Source organism: Olea europaea, chromosome 23 (assembly GCF_002742605.1).
Source record: "Olea europaea var. sylvestris chromosome 23, O_europaea_v1, whole genome shotgun sequence".
NCBI lineage: Eukaryota > Viridiplantae > Streptophyta > Magnoliopsida > Lamiales > Oleaceae > Olea > Olea europaea.
The window spans coordinates 12,476,181-12,495,256 of NC_036259.1; the positions used below are offsets into that span (position 1 = coordinate 12,476,181).

The 19,076-nt window shown below is 32.0% G+C and overlaps 1 protein-coding gene across 9 annotated transcripts in view; it reads right to left on the bottom strand.

The window, feature by feature from the left end:
• The window catches only part of LOC111372429 (serine carboxypeptidase-like 17), a 65,494-nt gene extending 52,843 nt beyond the window's left edge, over window positions 1-12,651 (bottom strand). For 4 of the 9 annotated variants that reach the window (XM_022994782.1, XM_022994786.1, XM_022994778.1 and 1 more), the window contains exons 1-2: window positions 12,555-12,647; window positions 12,261-12,319 (exon numbers count right to left, since the gene is read on the bottom strand). In XM_022994782.1, the coding sequence (XP_022850550.1) occupies window positions 12,261-12,319; window positions 12,555-12,617 (122 nt within the window). In that variant the 5' untranslated portion in view covers window positions 12,618-12,647. Of the gene's footprint in view, window positions 1-6,988; window positions 7,417-7,495; window positions 7,551-7,644; window positions 7,759-7,942; window positions 8,062-8,175; window positions 8,248-8,377; window positions 8,537-8,621; window positions 8,709-8,792; window positions 8,895-8,997; window positions 9,036-9,140; window positions 9,244-9,415; window positions 9,539-9,634; window positions 9,712-12,013; window positions 12,160-12,260; window positions 12,320-12,495 lie in introns of those variants that run through there. The other 5 variants (XM_022994780.1, XM_022994781.1, XM_022994784.1 and 2 more) reach the window with 5 other exon arrangements.
• Window positions 12,652-19,076: the final 6,425 nt, after the last annotated feature.

Below are 19,076 nucleotides of genomic sequence, written 5' to 3' on the forward strand. Positions count from 1 at the left end.
GTTATTGATGTTGAGTTGACTTCACCTAGTCCCAATTTCCTATAAGTAGAATACGATATTAGATTGATACTAGCACCAGTGTCACACAATACATTAATTGAATAGGAATTTCCAATTAAAATTGGTATAATAAAACTCCCTACATCCTTCAATTTAGGAGGCAATTTTATGTGGACTCTTGCACTACTTTTCTCAGTTAATGCCACAGTTTCAAATTTCGGAAGCTTTCTTTTCTTTGTCAACATCTCTTTCAAAAGTTTTTTGGCTTGGAATTTGTAGAATCGCATCAATGAATGGAATATTGATATGAAGCTCTTTGAGAACATGGAGGAAATTTTCATAATTTGTGTCTTATTTATTCTTCTTGAGCTTTTGAGGAAAGGGAATGGAAGACATGTACGCTTTGCCTAGACTTGGTGCTTTGGTAGCTGGTGTTTCTGTACTTTCCCCATTTTCAGTTACGTTTGGTGCAACTTTTTCTACCCTTGTAATTTCATCAATCACTTCCTGATCATCTTTTCTTTTGGACCTCTCTGTAGTGATCTCTGACTATTGTACCTCGCTCTTTGTACTTATGACATGAATATTTTGCTCCATCTTTGGGGAAACGAAGTGGAGGTACATATGCTTTAACTTTCATGGGAGCCCTCGTTCTCCATTACTTTAATTGCCATCACCCGTTCCTCAGGATTTATCATTGTATTATCTGCCAATGTCCCTAGTAGGCATTCTGCAAGTTGTTGCGCTATCTGACCAATTTGTGTCTCTAGTTTCTTGATGGATGCCTATTAATTTTGAAAGTTTGTGCCAATTTGCTCGAACACCTTGTCCGTCTTCAACATATATTGTTGAAACATCTCCCCCAAACTTAGTCTTCTTTCTTGCTAGAATTTGTTCCCATATGAGTTGAAATTACAGGACATTTTGATTAAAGTTCACTAGTTCCTTTGACGAAGTAAGCATCATGTAGCTCTTTGTAGCATGATTTCTCCCACAAGTCTCACATGCTGGACTAGCCATCATTGCATTTGCTCCATGTGTTTGCAATTTTACAAGTAACTCTTTCTATTTTGTTAAAGCTGCTATTTGTACAGTGGTAGATGTTATGCTGGCTACTTTATACATTCAACTTATCTTTGGTAGTGCCACTCTTTCTGATGAAAACATTGAGTGTGTGGTAGAAATCAACTCAAACAGTTCCATGGTTTGTTGCACTGATTTTCCTATAGTTTATCCACCAGCTGAAGCATCGACTTGATATTTTGATAGTGGTGTAAGTCCAGTGTAGAAGTACTGCACTTGATTACCTATATGATTCCATGGTTTGGACATTTTCTCATCAACTCATTAAATCTATTACATGCCTCGTGATAGCTTTCACCCTCTTTCTGTTGAAAAGTTTGAATCTCCAATATGATTTTAGCTACTTTCGCCAGTGGAAAAAATTTGTTGCAAAATTTTTTGGTCAGTTCTTCCATGTAGTAATGCTCTCATGAACCTCAGTATCTAACCACTCCAATGCAGCATCTCTCAATGTAAATGGAAATAATCGTAGTTTAATAGCATCTTCATTAACCCCCAGAGCATGAAAGTTTTGACAGTTTTAGAAAAATTTGGAGATATGTGTGTTCGGGTTTTCACGAGGTAACCCATAGAATTGGAGAGCATCGCTCATCAAGTTAATCCAATTTGGTATGATCTTAAATTATTCACCCCAAAATTTAGATACACGATACTGGAGCATGTGGGTGCTGCTATAGGTGTCAGGAACATTGATACTGGCAAATCTCCTTTATTTATTTCCCTCGCTCATGTTGCTATTCCAGTAGTGCCACCACTTTTGTGGCCATTTATCCAATCGGCAGAATAGGGATAGAAGTTTGTTGATTGTCAGCCATTTGATGTTGTTTTGTGTTCTTTGTGTCTTCGTCTGAAGGTACATTCTATTTCCAAATGAAATGGTTAAAGATCGTCACATTAGACACAGAGCATACAACGACCATGGTTTTCTGTAAATAAAAGAAAAAGAAAAAAATCAAATAACAATTAAAAAGTAATAATCCCCAGTAACGATATCAAAAACTTGTTGTCGATTTTATCTCGCAAGTGTACGAATCGTAACAAGTAATAAAGTGGACCTATTGAATTCGAATTATCGTTTCCTCGAGGACTATATTTTAATACTCAATTTATTATTTCTAACTTCAATTTGATGAAAATAAACAAAAAACGATGATTGATTGTGATTTTAAATCTAACAACTTAAAATGTAAATGCAACAAAAGTGATTGAGAATTTAAATAATGAATGGATGTTAGGGTGGAACAATTTCATCTACTGGTCACCTTTACTTCTAATATTGAGATTCATAAAATTTAAAGTAGTGTTCGGTCAAATTCTTCTATTGCATTCAATTTACCCCTCTCGAGTTTTCATTGAGCCTATTAAACTACTTCAACTCCATATTTATATGCGAATCAAACTTAGTTAAATACACTAATAGTTCTATGAATTCATTTATGACAGCAGCAATTAATATAAGTATCTCTACACATTATATAAATTTATCGGATTTTAATATGTGGTCTAAACAAAAATCTGCATCTCTATGCAATTATTGTTCACCGAATCATTGAAAAATTGGCCAGAAAATTCAAAACATTGAGAACAAGAATCTCAAATAAAAGAAATAAAAGTCATCAAATCAGTTATATTGTTCGCCCTAAAATTAGATTAGCTATTCATAGGAATGAGAGATAACAAGAATTTATCATGGAAGACATCACTGGGTTTTGATTAAGAATACAGAATAAGAAACCAATCTTGCACCAAGATCTTCTTCCTCTTCCAATTTATGCTTCAACCCTTGAATTGCTTGTTGTTTTTCTTCTTGAATTCTTCTCTTTAATTTCCAAGTGTGTCTCCTGCCTCTCAATGTGTGAAATTTCCCTCAAGTCTCTGAAAAATTGCTTTTTCTATCCCCTTTACCGTGTGTAGAAGGTAGGGTTTTCATTTGAACTCCAATTAGGCCGAAATTATGCTCAGGTTACGGATTGGCAGCGTAGTGGCACCTAGAATACGGTGTCGCAGCATCACATCACATATAGAGGGTGGCACTGCAGGGCCACCTCTCTGATTCTCCCGACGCCGCAGCGCCTTGAAGTAGAGCCACGAAGCCACATTTCAGACAGACAACACCTCTTTTAGTATTTTTATTATAACGTTCTCTCTCGATGTCCAATTAAGACGATTGAAGATGCATTGGAAATCTACCCAAAGGGATACAAACTTACTTCAGACATTATTCTCCAATTCGATCATTCGCTACGTCAAAAATGGATCTCAATGTGAGGCTGAAATTTCGGAGCATAACTTTTCGGTTTGAAATTGATTTGTGATCATATTTTGCCTAAATTTAATCCCTTTGACATCTTTATTCATCCAATTGACTCCTAACGCTATCGGATCTTCATCTGAGGTTCAACACAACTTTTGAATATTTGCACTTTAGTCCCCAAACTTTGAATACTTACCATTTAGCCCATTTTCTCCAATTTTGCCAACTTTTGCTTCTTCCTTCAATTTCTTGTACCGTCATTGAATTTTACCTATTCAACACAAAGTGCAATAATTTAGACCACAACTCATCCGAGAAGCAACTGAATATCTTTGTTTTAAAATCTTGAATAAATCTATAATAAAAGAGTTGGTGTGTTGATTGAAAAAATTAAGAACCAACATGAAAATTTTAAAATTTGGAGTGCCAAATGTAAATCAAGAAATATCTGCCAGTATAGTCGTTGTAATGCTAAAAACTCACTTTTCAAACCACTATGTATAGTTAGAATAATGAGGGCTAATGACTAGAAACATGCAATTATTGGTAGGCAACACAATTTTCTTTCATTTTATTTATTATGCTTTCTAGTTAGTAGGATTAATAAAATTTTACTACTTTTTGTAGTTACAAATATTTATTCCCATATTGCCAATAGGTAGTGAGATATTTGAGCTTTATTATAAATTCTTTAATATTAGTAATGATTGATTTCTCTTTATTTTGTATGAATGTGACAGTTAAAACACACAATCCAAACACTGAACAAGGGAAAGGACATAGAAGTGTGAATAATCTAGATCCAGCATTTTCATGACGTTCAAGCTGCTACCTTCATACTAACATTAACGGAGTCCTTTGTTCCATTCTTTGCCATTTTATAAGCTTGGTTATTGAAATACTTTTACATTGACAGAAATGTCTGTTATAAGTTTGTTGCGAGAGAACATAGAATATGTTATCTTTACTCTTTGTATTATTGTTCAAGTACAAAAAGCAAAAAAATGGAAAATATTCAGAAAAATAAGTTAATTTCAACTTATTGTCTATTTTGAGTGCTTGTGTGGGTTGGATAATCGTGCCAATTATGGTTCCTATACTGGAATCACGTGTTAGCTATAAGTTTTGAAAAAGTTGCTTGTTGAGTTAATTTATGCATATTTATATAAAACTTGACATTATTATGCGTACTAGACTTATAATTTGCATCATAAATGATTAATTTGATTTATATTGATAATAGTAGAACTTAGATGTAAACCAGAGAAAATCACTACAATTTACATCCTTAAACCAATTATAGGATAGTTTGGGAGTCACTGAACTGTTGTAGGGAGATATTGAGATAAATGTAGATTCCGTATATATTAAATTTGTGTCGATTTAAAAAAAAAAAAAGGTGAAAATCTTAAGTTAGAGGTAGGTTTTGAGAATAGATGTTTAATGAGGAGTATTACACTAATCATTACATAAAAAGGAAAAAAGTTGACATAATTCATTAGTAAAGCAAACCCATAGAGATCCCAATGAGAATAAATATAAAATATCCCAAAAAGAAACTCAAAAAGTAGGATGATACTGCATGAAATAGAACACTCACTACATGCATTGATTAAGCTCAAAACACTTGTTTAAGAGAATTAAATATTTAACAATGATAATCATAGTTGATTCTCAAGGTTGAAACAATAAAAACTAAGAAAAATCCTCATTTGTTGATATGTTTACTTACAATTAGTAAAACTCATCCAAACTAGATAGGGTAATGATTAGTATATAATCTCAGCCTTTAGATCACACGTTGGAGAAAAGGTAAAAAGAATAAGTTTGGGGTGTGTATCTTATGAGTGAAGAAAGAAAATATTTGATTATTGAAGGTCACGACTTGCAGTAACCTATGACTGTATGATGTTTTACAAGAATTTTCATACACACATCAATTTTGCATTGGATAACTAAAAATTGATTTAGCAATGTGATTTTGAAGCTATTCGTAATTTTAACACAGAAATTTCAATCTTGCGACTAACGGCATGTTATTTAATTAAAGTTTGTTAAATTGTTTATATAAGTTAAGTTATGTTTTGATTAAGGATAAACAATTGTTCAAGTTTGGAGTGTTTGATAAGTGTTTTTCTACACTTATTTGGATCGTAAAATTAAAGTATTGGTTGTTCATTTTGGTGAATTATGGCTTAATTATGTATATATTTTGTTTGTTAGGTACAACTCTATAAAAAATGATGAAATTGGATGAAAGGGGTGAAAATGGGTTAAAATGGAAGAACTATAAAATTCATAGACTTAATTATGAACTTTCAAACGATGATTCGGCCACATATCGATGATTGGAGAGTTTAGGAGTCATTTGAATGCAAAAGAAAGGCAAAGGACTAAAAAGGTACAAAAAAAAAAACCAAAATGCATATTATCGAAATTTTAGGGAACAAAATTGCAAAATTGGCCCTATACTACGCTACCTTGGGCACGTGGGCACTTTCCATCCTTTCCCTAAACCTAAGGCCGAATTGGCCTAGAGATACATGCATGCCCAAGATGCCCATATACACTTCAGGTTGAAATTTTATGCTGACAGACTGGTCTCCTTTTATAACTCAAACGCCTATTGGTGTGAAATTCTAGACCCTATTTTATCTAATCAAGGCTATCAAGGACAAGAGACACCACATTAGAGCACAAAGAAGAGATTTAGCACAATATTGCAAGAGAATAACATCAAAAATTGAAGATTCAAAGCTTGGGAACTAAGATCAAGACAAAGAAATTGATTCTTTGTCAAGTTGCTTATATTTTTCCATTTTCTAGGTGATGTCTTTTCTATATTCTTTGTATAATTCATATCAGAATATAGTAGGCTAATTTCTCCCTCGTATTTGATGAAGATGAATGATTTATTTTTAATTAAAAAATATAGTTTAGTGATTCATGTGTTTCTTGATTAATTTTTTATTCTTTTTACATTATGTAATTGCTTGGCCATTAGTTAGGTAATTGGTTTCTTGTTGTGGTGTTTTTGGAAGCTCACAATAAGTTTAGAACGGTGGAAGGTTAACACACGAGCAATAGATGTTAGGAATAACATGTACGGCCTATGCAATCTCTTCAATAATCGTGTGTTTAATGCATACTATTGATATGAATTCAGAATAGGAATAAGACCGGGTCATGTTTAGGATAGATTAGGGATGGCAATTGGGCTCATCGGCTCGTGCCGCCCGAGCCAGCCCAGCTTGAGACTCGAAGGCATCGAGCCCCATTTCGGGAGTTGGCTTGAGCCGAGCAGGCCCGTAAAAAAATAATAAAAAAGAGAGAAAATATTCACTGCCTGTTTGGCAGCTAAAAGGTAGCAAAGAGGTAATACAATAAAAAAATCCAGAAAATCGAGCTAGGCCTGATTCGGGCCAAAAAAAGCCCGCCTTAAAAAAGCCCGAGGTGCGCTCGAGTCAAAAATTTTGGCTCAACTTGTTGACACCCCTAGGATAAATTTAGTTTATCCTAGAAAAAAAAAAAGTTGAATATAATATGATTATGAGTTATGAATGCATAAAGAGAATTAAATTACATAGTTGAGAATTGGAAATAAATAACAATAGGGAAAATCATATGTCCAATACACTCATTCCACACAAGTAAAAACAAACGCTTTTACATAATTTGTAGAATAACATAGAGCAATTACAACAAAATCATCTCTTTCGTGTTACAATAATTCGAATTTGATAGAAAACTAGTATACTTAAATTGGAATTTATTCCTTTTGGGATGATCACTTAACTCATCATGTATTGCATGTCAACGATTCCACACATTTGCAAGTTTCACATGAATAAAGTAATACAGTGGAGAACATTATTTCTCTAACATCGTAACTTTCATGAACCACAATTTTTATAGCGAAAAAAATGAAGTAATTTCCAAAATGATTGATGCATTAGGGGCACAAATGCACTCCAAACATTCCTATCTACCCCTACCTATACAGGACGTCTAGAGAGCCAATGATGGAGCATTGTTAGACACTCTTTAGGCTTATAACTTGATGATGTATGTCCTGCACCCTGTAAAATAAAAACACACGTATAGTTTTTGTTTTTCTTCAAGTCAGTGTAAGAAATGACATATTTAAACATTTCTTGCCTTGACTGTTACAAATGTGAGATTGAAGTCATTTTTCTTGTACTTCTCTGTGTATCTACAAGGGTTAGAATAGGTTACAATTTTGAGAGTACCATACGATATTTATATATGTATGTATATATAATAATCATCAAGAACAAGAAACAAACCCCGCGACTTGGCCATTAACAAGCCAAGGTCTCCAATTGTCATCAATAGTCAGATTGAGAGTGCGAAACCATTTTAAAGGACCCATATATGGTGCAGCCATGTCATGATCACCGCTAGAAAGTAAAGAAACATAATTAGACAACATTTACCAAATTAACAGATTTGTGTAGCTCTGTTTTTTCTTTAATTTCCTTCAATAATTTTAAACCAACATGTATATTTAGTTGATCGATTAGATTAAACTTTGAATAAATTAAGTCAAGATTTCTATTTAAGAAAGAAACTAATATAACTTACTTGAATACCAAAACATGGTATCCTTTCTTGATCAAAACTTTATGATATTCAAGAGCACTTTCTACATTTTGATTATAGGATATTAGATCAGAGCATGTTCTCCACCTTGTTATTGTTCCCTGATGATCAAATTACGAGGTTACTGTAAACACTTTGATCATATGTACTATTTTCTTGACAACTAGCACATCGTAACACATACTAAATCTTTAAACTTTCTCAATAAAACATACCTTTCTAATATGAAGAGCTTCTTGAACAGTTTGATCATTTGCCCAAGCATTAGATGCTGAATAATTTTGAATCTGTACAAAGAAACCCATTCGTGAGAAACTGAGCATGCACGGTTAAGCTTTAAAAAAAGTTACTTTAAGCTTCTTTTCTACCAAAAATAGTTTTGTAAAGTTCTTTCTTCAATGACAAAGTAAGTCTTAACTTAGATACATGACACTCTTGATCCGTTGATGGAAGGTCGAGGCGGTCAATTGAATTGTCATTCGAAAATGTTTGATCCCATCCAAAATCATCTGGTTTTGGTGCTTTGTTTCCACATTTTGGATCCAAAATTTGAAGTTGGTTTATATGACTTAAACACTGCAATATTTTGTGTTTACCACCATAATAAATATTAAAAGGAAATGAAAAATAAAATAAAATAAAATAAGATGCAAAAGGTTACCTCTTGGATCCGTTGAAGGGCATTGGTACATTCCAGATTATTTGGATCATGATTGTAATATTTCCCATCACAATTAATTTTTGCTGACTGAAATTGTGTCAAGTAATTACAGAAGAATAAGATGCAATATACAGCATTTTGTTATCAAAATAATTGAATAAAAAAGATTACATCAAAATATTCATCGGATATAAGTGCCATGCGATGAGCATATGGAATTCGTGCATTAAAATCAATGTTTGAATCCGTTAATCCATTTCCAATAATGTATCCCTGTTTCAATTTCAAAAGTACTCAACCATTAACACAAAAATAATTTATAGTATTGGCAAATAAATAAGAAGAAATTCGTATATTTGTGTGAACTAATCATTACTTGGAAGGACATTTGTGGATGAAGTCTTTCTCTGTCTCCTGCATTACAGTCAAGATTAACAATTAATGAAGCTTGATTGGTGGATAATAAAATATGAAACAAGAATCTTGTAAGTTTCTCTTCTTATTTTTCATGTATACTACCTCGTAATATTTCCATGGCAATCATAGGAACAAGCTTGCCTCCATAGGATTCACCCCCAATATACAGACGATTTTTGAGAAACATAGGATGATTCAATAACCACTGCATTGCATTATTCTTAATATATTGTTATCTCGCTAACCTAAAAAATTGGGGGAATGCATATAGCTGTGAATGTGTAAGACTACTAACATGTTCCAACATAAAACATCATTTCTATTGCCTCAATTTCCACCTATGATTGAAATATCTATGATAAATAATGTCGACTTACCTTCTTAAGAAATGTGAAAATATCTTTTGCTGATTTATTGTCTGAGGAAGAGTAACCTTGTGAAGTTTTTGCATAGGAAAATCCGGTACCAACAGGTGCATCTATGAATATAATATTGGCAACCTGAAAATTATTAATAATATTATAAAGGTAGAAAGCTATGGAAGACATAGATACATATAAGACTTAAAAAATCCAGAAAAAAGGAGATATTTCTACCTTGGTCCATGAATATGGATTTAGGATAAAAGATGGTAAGCTTCCATCAAAATTTTCAACATCAAAAGCGCATGGACCTACACATAATCTCACCAATTGGTATAGAAGTTCTATTTATGAAGTATAACTTGAGGTACGAATAATATATTATTCGGTTTTAAAGGGCCAAAAAAAAAATTATTAAAAAAAATAGATAGCTAAAACTATATTTTTACAGTAAATTGAAAACAATTAAACAAGGGGTAAAAGTGAGTGGGACTATGGGAATTTTTCTCTTAGCTGAAGCCAAGCTCGAGCCTAGATCCAAAATATATATGCAAAAGTTCTATTAATTTCCATTTCCTATCATAGATAAACAAGGGAAATTGCATCCATCGAAGCTAGCCATGGATTCGCACTTCTGTTGCTGAATCTAATCCCTGTAGTAAAAAATTTAAACAAAAAATTACTTATAACTAAAAAAAATTTATTACTTACAATCAATGTTTTAAAAACCGACCCAAACATCAACCTGGAAAAGGAAATGGGTCAAGAGTTAAATGGTCAAACTGAGGTTGACCCGAGATCGAACCGGATATCAAAATTAAATAAATAAATACCCCAACAAACTATAAAATATTATAACAACATTTTAAAAAAAAAAATTAGTATTACAAATTCAAAATAAATTTAAATCAATATTTGCCAATTAGATTTATTATCCCATATAATTTATTTTAAAACGTCAAAAGCTAACAATTAATGTGTTTAAAATAATTTGCTTTGTACGAATTGAAATTATTTGTGCTTTGGGGGCAAAAATTCCTTTAATTGAAAGAGGTGAACAATTATTAAATATATAAAATTGTAAAAGATTACACAACTTATCCCACATCGGAAGTTGATGAAAACTTTATATGACTCTTTTGTTTCAAAAATAACACTTAGATTGGAAGGAAGGCGAAATTGGGCTTGCCAATGCTTGAGCCCATTTATCAAGTTGATATTTTTTTTTCAATCTTTTGGGAAAAAAAATACTTATTAACTGGTGAAAATTGGGACCAATTTTTCGGTTTTTGGTTAAAATGGTAGGTTCAACGAGTTATTTATTGGTTTTATCATTTCTGATTAATATATTATGACTAGACCAGATTCGAGACCGGTCCTCGATTTCGCTTGTTGAATCGGTCGATTTGATTCGGTTTTCAAAACATTGCTTATAATTAAATTTAATTATAAGCCAAAAATACTTCTAAGTAAAAAAGTTATTTATATGTAAATTTAAATGGGAAGTGCTACATGTATATAATTGTTTATAAAATGGTATCTATAATTACACGTGGCACTGAATCCAACATTTAATTCAAATCTCACACTTACACATCAACAACCGGATGATTATCACATCAGTTTATAGACACCATTATGTACAATGTACAAGTAGAATTTTTCAATTTACATATAGGTAAGAAAATTTTTTAAATAATTTTTTATTTTAAAAATACTTGTATGTTTTTCTAATACAATGAAACACCAAGCGCTGTATTAGAGCAATGATTGTGCTAGATGTAAATTAGAACTTACAAATTTGTTTACCAACATATAATTTGACGAAATTTGATTGGATCAAAATCTCATCAACCAAATTAAAAAAAAAAAACTTCAACAATATCTTTTTGAGATACCTTATTCATTTGTAAAAGATTATATAAATAGTGATATATAACAAGTATTTTCTCTAGAACAATACATCATAATTCACGCTATACCCAATATAGTGTTCGAACTTGCTCTACTAGTTTTCTTTGAGTTCATAGTAAAGATATCAAATAAATCCATTTAAACTAATAAACCATCAAATCACGAAACACAAACTCTAAGGCTCCAACATGCTTCTTGGCCAAACATCAGAGCACACATGTATTCATATATATGTTAGTGTTGTATCTCTATAAATATTAGATAGGATTCAAAAGATGCCATTTCATTTATGGTTGTATCCCTTTATTATTTAAGTGTTGTATCTCTATAAATATGAAATGAAAATGATATGAAACGTAACATAAACATCCTCAAATTAGTGTATAAATGCACAACAATTTCAACACTAAATATTCAGAATTTTTCCAAAAAAAAAATAATAATAATAATAATTATTCCTTTCTTGGGTTTTCATAGTGCTTTACTCAAACTGAGTAAAATACTTGAAAGGAAGTTAAATATTTCTTTTATGACATTAAAAGTGTTTAAGCCCCAATTTTCAGATTTTTTGTTATCTTCATTTTTTGTGTTTTTGGTCCTGGTTTCTTGGATTCGTGCTTCAAATTTTTTTCGCCATCTCCATCTCCTACTCTTTCAAGATTTTCCAAAAATTCACATATATGTATTGAAAGAGATTACCAAAATCATAAAAGATGGCAACCAAAGCAGAGCAACCCGGTCCACCACTCAACCAAAGCAAAAGAGGGTCCATATCAGGATTGCTTTCGGACTGAATGAAATAGTAGAAGAGTTGTACTTCTTCATTTTCTCCCACGCCAATGTATCTATCAGTCATTTTGAAGATATAAAAAATAAAGTCAAAATCTTGTTAGTAGTTTAGTACTATGAACCAATATTAAAAAAATAAATAAATGAAGGAACTAACCCGGTTTCGAGTTTGAATGGAAGATTACCCGAATAACCCGGAAGAGTTTTGATTATCACTTGTGACGCTCCGTTGTTGAAGAGTAGTAGAAGAAGAAGTCCATACAAATCTCCCACGCCAATGTATCTATCAGTCATTTTGAAGATATAAAAAATAAAGTCAAAATCTTGTTAGTAGTTTAGTACTATGAACCAATATTAAAAAAATAAATAAATAAATAAATGAAAGAACTAACCCGGTTTCGAGTTTGAATGGAAGATTACCCGAATAACCCGGAAGAGTTTTGATTATCACTTGTGACGCTCCGTTGTTGAAGAGTAGTAGAAGAAGAAGTCCATACAACCCTGTCGAATTCATTATAATCAACACCAGAATTAAAACTGCCGAGGAGTCTGTCAATTTATGTATGAATTTATAGGTATACCGAACACGTAACAACTAAATGGTAACGAATATTACGTGTGCTTTTTACAACCACAAATCTGTGGACCCAAGTAGCTTTATTCGCTAATCTAAAGATCACAAGGTTTTGAAATTAATTTCATTTTATAGACCCTATTATTGTGCCCCAACCTCCCCACATTGGATTAAAAAAAATAATAATAAATAAAATAATAATCAAGATTCATTAATCTTAAATGAGCAATCTCATTTGATTAAAATTCAAACGATAACACGATATTCAAAATTTGTCTACTCAATCGAATCACCATCTCTCGAAACATGTTAAGTGTTTATTTGAGAATCTGGAATGAAAAATGATATTTTTGAGGAACATGTTTATTCCACGTGGAGATTTGAGGAATGCCTATGTGGCCCGGGATTTCTAGCAAAACTCAACATATGAAGAATCCATTTATACTTATATGTATTCTCCCTTTTTATGTTTAATTATTACAATCCATAATCAAATCCCCCGTGCAATATGTGTAAGAAGCTTGTAGCATCAATTTCCAATTACATGATTGTTGGGAATTTTACGTCAATTCCTTTTATTTCTATTTAACTGTGGGATCTTTTGTTGTTCAAGAGAATATTAGCAAATAGGAAAAATAAAGAAATATAACGCACAAATTAAACGGACCGTCAAAACTTTTCACTATATGAAAATTATTACAACCATATAGAATTTCACTCACCAACTCAATTCTCAAGTATTACAAAGAAAAATAAACTCCAATAAAAGTTTTATCACACCCACTTTTCTACCATTTGTACGAAAACTCTCAAGATGCTAAGCTCATAATATTTTTCTCTCAGATAACTCTCAAGCCATACCTAAAATAATGAATTACATCCACTATTTATAGAATAAATAATCAAGTAGAAGAGTTTGATTTAAACTAAAACAAGACTCTTTTTAACTCAACAAGGATTCCTTCATGTGAAATACTCAAAAATCGGTTGTAAACTGGAGACCAAGTTCTATAAGGATATTGCTCTCAACTTTAATTAGAAGTTTTCCATACAATAACTACATTTTATTATTTGCTATAGAAGTCCTTTAGTTTTTGACTTTTGAGGCAATTATCCATCAATAATGAATAATGCTACTTTGCCAAAAAGTAGATGATATAATGGTTGGCATAATAGGTGTCGACAAGATGTGATTGGTTAAAAAAGTTGGTTGTGTTTTAAATAATTCATTGATAAGCTAACATGTGACATTATATCAATAATTATGTTTATATAGCATAATTGTTACATGATTTGTTAACATCACTGTTTCTTTCAGTCCATTAAATTTACAATGGACGTACTTCAAAATTGTCCCACACAGTTGATTCCTAGTCATTTTCATCCAACCATCACGACAAGTCAAATGAATTATTTGCTATTCTATTCCATTAATGGAATGACGTGTTTATGAACACGTGCAGAAATCATTTTGTTCGGACGAAAGATGCCATAAACTTAGCGGTTTTGTAATGAAAGTATATTTGCTTGATGTACATGCCAAGGTTGATCACAAGGCTTTACTCTGAGTTCACATATAGTGCGTGTTTGAGTGACTTTGTTTTGAAATAATGTATTTTGAGATAGTAGATTGATGGAAAATGTGTGATTAAAAAATGAAGGAAAGTTTTGAATTTGTGTGTAATATTATTTTGTTGAAGAATATGTGGTAGAAATGATATCAAATCATTGTTTAAGAATGCATTTTTTTTTTAAAGAATGCAACTCGGATAAGACTATAATCTGATTAACTTTAAAAACGTTCACCGGAGAAGGCAATTCAAACGATAACACAAAATTCAAGATTTGTCTATTTAAACGAGTCACTATCTTTCGAGGCATTTCAAGTGTTTGTTTGAGAATTTGGAGTGAAAAATGATATTTTTGAGGAATGCATTTATGCAACGTACAAATTGTTCATACTTCGTGACAAATAAAAGTCATAGATGTATATATACAACTGGTATTGAAACCTAGTCATCAACCATTACAATATTATTACATTATAAACAATGTTCTAAAAATGAGACCTTAGTTTCTGATAAATATAATTTTAATTCTAATTTCAACCATTCGGTTTCTTGTCGTGGCAATATTTGCAGCAACAACCATTAAATTAAAGACAAAGAGACAAAATATCTTCTAAATTATTGAGATATTTAAGTGCACGGCACTGCGGATTGTCCAATTTCGAAAATTACGTTTCTATGTGGAAATTTTGGAATTTTTTCCATAATATTTTTCCACTTTAGAAAAATATGAGTCTCACTCTGACTCCGTCTCTTTATTAACGTAATTTATGTTTAAATATAAAGTTAGCACAGAATCACGTTTTCAATTTGATTAATTTAAAAAAAAAATACTAGGAAATTTCAGATGAGAAGTCCTCCGTGCACCATATTCCATAAGAAGTTTGCAGCATCAATTTCCTATTCTGTGCACACAGTACGGTGCACAACATCATTTACAACTCTCTCACACTTTAGAGGGTTCATGCACAATAAAAAATTTGCGAGTCCCCCCCACTTGTGAGGGGGCTGTAGCCCGAGCTATGAAGCTCGGGCTGTACAAACAGCAATTTCCTAACATCAATGTTTCCTTTAGTCACGTCAGAAGTGCACAATTGATTTGTTTATTAAATTTACAATGGACGTAAGTGTCCGACACAGACTCAGTTGATTAACATCTACTAGTCATTTTCATTCAACCATCACCACAAGTGAAATGAATTTGTTCAAAAGGTCAAAGGTGTATCAAATTATTTGCTATCCTCCTATTCCATTATTGGAATGACGTGTTTATGAACATTTTGTTTTGTAATGAAAGTATAACGCTCTCTTCAATCAATGTCTTGTGTCACGATCATGCAATCCTATCCACAGAAATCATTTTATTCGGATTGAAGACTCTAAAAATAGCAGTTTTGTAATGAAAGTATATTTGCTTGTTGTACATAAATGGCATTGATTATGAAGCTTTATTCCGAGTTCACATATCATCTGAACCTGTGTTTTGGAAACTGAAAAAAGATTTCCTTTCCATTTTTTCCCCTTTTTTTTCTCCAAATAAAAATGATACTCGAATGCCTCAAAAAGTGAAAATTTGATAGAATCATGTACGCCATATCTTCCATTTCAATGTATGGTTGGCAACAGGACGGTGTTACGGGTTAAAGGCGCGCAGGGCAAGGTGGTGTGGCTATCTTTTAATTAATTTATTTATTTTTAAAAGTTAAATTATTCAAATATATTTAGTTAACCAAGGTTTTTATTGTTTATCACATTCTTTAGATAATATTTGTTGCCATTTTCTAATGGAATTAATGAAATTTTGTGGAGTTTTTTTCATTTAAAATATTGAATTCTTAAAAAAAAAATTAAAATTAAACGGGTGGTGCGGGACCCCCGTAACCCGTACTCGACTTGATTATCCGAATAAGCGGATAATTCCCGCTCAGTCCGGGACAAGGCCTGTGGGTATCAAATTTGACTTTTTGCCATCCCTATTTGAAGGACGGTCGATGGATTATTTCCAATTTGGTTATGAAAAGATATCATGTACACATTTACGTTCATAGACACATTTAAGCCTCCAATTATTTTATTTGATTAATATTTTAAAATATACACACACACACGATTATTATTCTTAATTAAAATTTAATTCTTGTAATTACATTTATGTTTTGACTCATAATATTATTATTTGTATTATTTATATAATTATATGCGCGCACACACGCGATTATTATTTTTAATTAAAATTTAATTCTTGTAATTACATTTATGTTTTGACTCATAATATTATTATTTGTATTATTTATATAATTATATGCGCGCACACACGCGATTATTATTTTTAATTAAAATTTAATTCTTGTAATTACATTTATGTTTAAACACATAGTATTATTATTTGTATTATTTATATAATTATATCATTTATCAATGAGGTGGCTAATAAATTATCTAAATTGCGTATATTATAAAAAGGGTTGAAGAAATTGAAGAACACATCCATTCAGATAACCTATACATATATATTTTTAAATATATCTTATATTTGTATTCTATACACAAGGAGAAGGGTTGTTCAATCTTTCCATATGAGTGTACCTATATGTATAATCATATTTCTCAAATCTACAACTTTAGTAAGGGCAAAACGGTCTTTTGGACATGGATGGCCCAAGTGGCAACCCCCAATTGGCCCATAGAGCTTCACGCGAGTTGTGTTTCTTTAACTCTCATCCTGGCCATTTATTATGGATCAACGGTTGAGAATAATTCTGATGCACTTACTATGGTATTTGATGGGTCTCTGATTTGGAACGTTTTCAGTCGGTGGAAAAAAGAGACTTTTGGGCTCCTGTGTTTTCTCTCTCTGGCTTTTCGTGAGATTTTCTTCTTCAACCCTTTTTTTGGTTCTGATTCTTGTGGTTTTTCATGAGATTATTGTAATTTTAGAAGTATCATATGAAACTCTTCTTACTATAGTAACTTTGGCTAGTTGTTTGGCCTTTGGTGTGTCGGGTTTGGTCCGTGGTTTGAGCCCCCAGATTAGGCATTTTGGTCGAACCGGGTGAACAAGTTATTGCGTTCTTTACTTTTTCCTGTGAATGATTGGCTATATTTCACAAGAGCACACAAAAGAACGGTTAAATTCCCAACAAATCTAGTATCAGAGCTTTAGGGCTTTTGGGACTTCGAGCCACTGTTTTTCTCCAAGAGGATCATTTCTTTAATCCACGTTAACTGATATTTCTTATTGAATATTTTTCTGAAAAATCATTATTGACTATTGTTTTTGGTACAGTGGCTGAAAGCCCTAACCGGAGATCCTAGATTCTTGGGATTGAAAGGTGGATTGAGTATGTGTTTTAATGTGTCAACCTTGTAGTGGGTGAGACCGTTCCAACTCTATTATTACTCATATTAACTGAAAAGCATGCATTTGTTGTTCTTAAATATTGGGGGATACTAGTTAGTAAATTTTTAAGAATAATTTCAGTCTTGTATATGATATCTATATATGATGGTCTTGAGGCATGCTTTAAGTTGGTAATCTCAATATACTGTTTGATCTTGAGATTTGTTACTGGTTGACTATACTGTGATAGCTTACATACTCCTGTTAATACTATATTGTCATTCTTGAGTTTGTTTACCTTTTAATTGTTGCAAAAGTTTTTCAAAACCTTTTCTGCACTTAAGTGATCAACCATTAAGAATCACTTATGTCCACTAGTAATCATCACCCTTTTACAGAATCTGTAATGGGTTCAAAGGTCGAGTTGTCTCAATTCGATGGAAAGGAGGATTACTCGATATAGAAGCAGAAAATGATGGCTATGTTAGTGCAACAAAGGGTCGCTAAGGCCCTGGATGATCCTGAAACTTTTTCTGTTGAATTAAAGGCTAAACCTGATGAAATTCAAGAAATGAATAACATTGCTTATAGTTCAATTATCTTGCATTTATTTGATAATATTGTGAGACAAGTTGAAGATTCCAAAATATAAGAAATTTGATGATGAAGACGTTGCAGTTATACTACTTAACTCATTACTGAATCTTATAGGGATATAAGAAATGCCATAAAAATACTCAAGTATAGTTATGAATGCCTTAAGAGCTAGAGAACTAGAGGTCAAAGAAAGAAACTAAATCTCACACAGGAGAAGAGAGCACGTTTGTGAGAGGGAGAATGGAAAAGAAAGAAAATAATATCCAGAACAGAAATTTTAAATCAAAATCAAGGGGTAGATCCTAATCTAGGGATAAGCGTAATAAAAAGTGTTATCACTGTGGAAAACTTGGACACTTTAAAAGAGACTGCTTTGAATTCAAGAAGAAATATAAAGACCAAAGTACTGTTGACTTGAACAATGCTGTTGTTAGCCATGATTTAGATAGTCTTCTTGTAATGACTGTGTCTAGCGATGATAGTGACAAGGAATGGATCTTAGACTTAGGATGCACATTTCACATGAGTCCTAACAAATCTTAGTTTTATAATTACAAACCAATTGAACCTAGGAAAGTGTACATAGGAGATAATAACTCACAAACTGTATAGGAAATTGGTAACATTGCTATCAAAATGCATGATAGCATTGTGAGACAAATCAAAAATGTTAGGCATGTCCCCAACTTAAAGAGAAACCTTATCTTAGGATCCTTGAAGATGAAGGGTACATATTTAAATCTGATAATAATATACTAAAAGTGATGAAGGGATTACTTATTGTGTTGAAAGGACTCAAGAAGAATGAATTGTATTATCTTGCTGGAGAAATCATAACTACTTAAGATAATAGTTCTTTGGCTATAACTGAGAAGGAGTCTGAACTTTGGCATA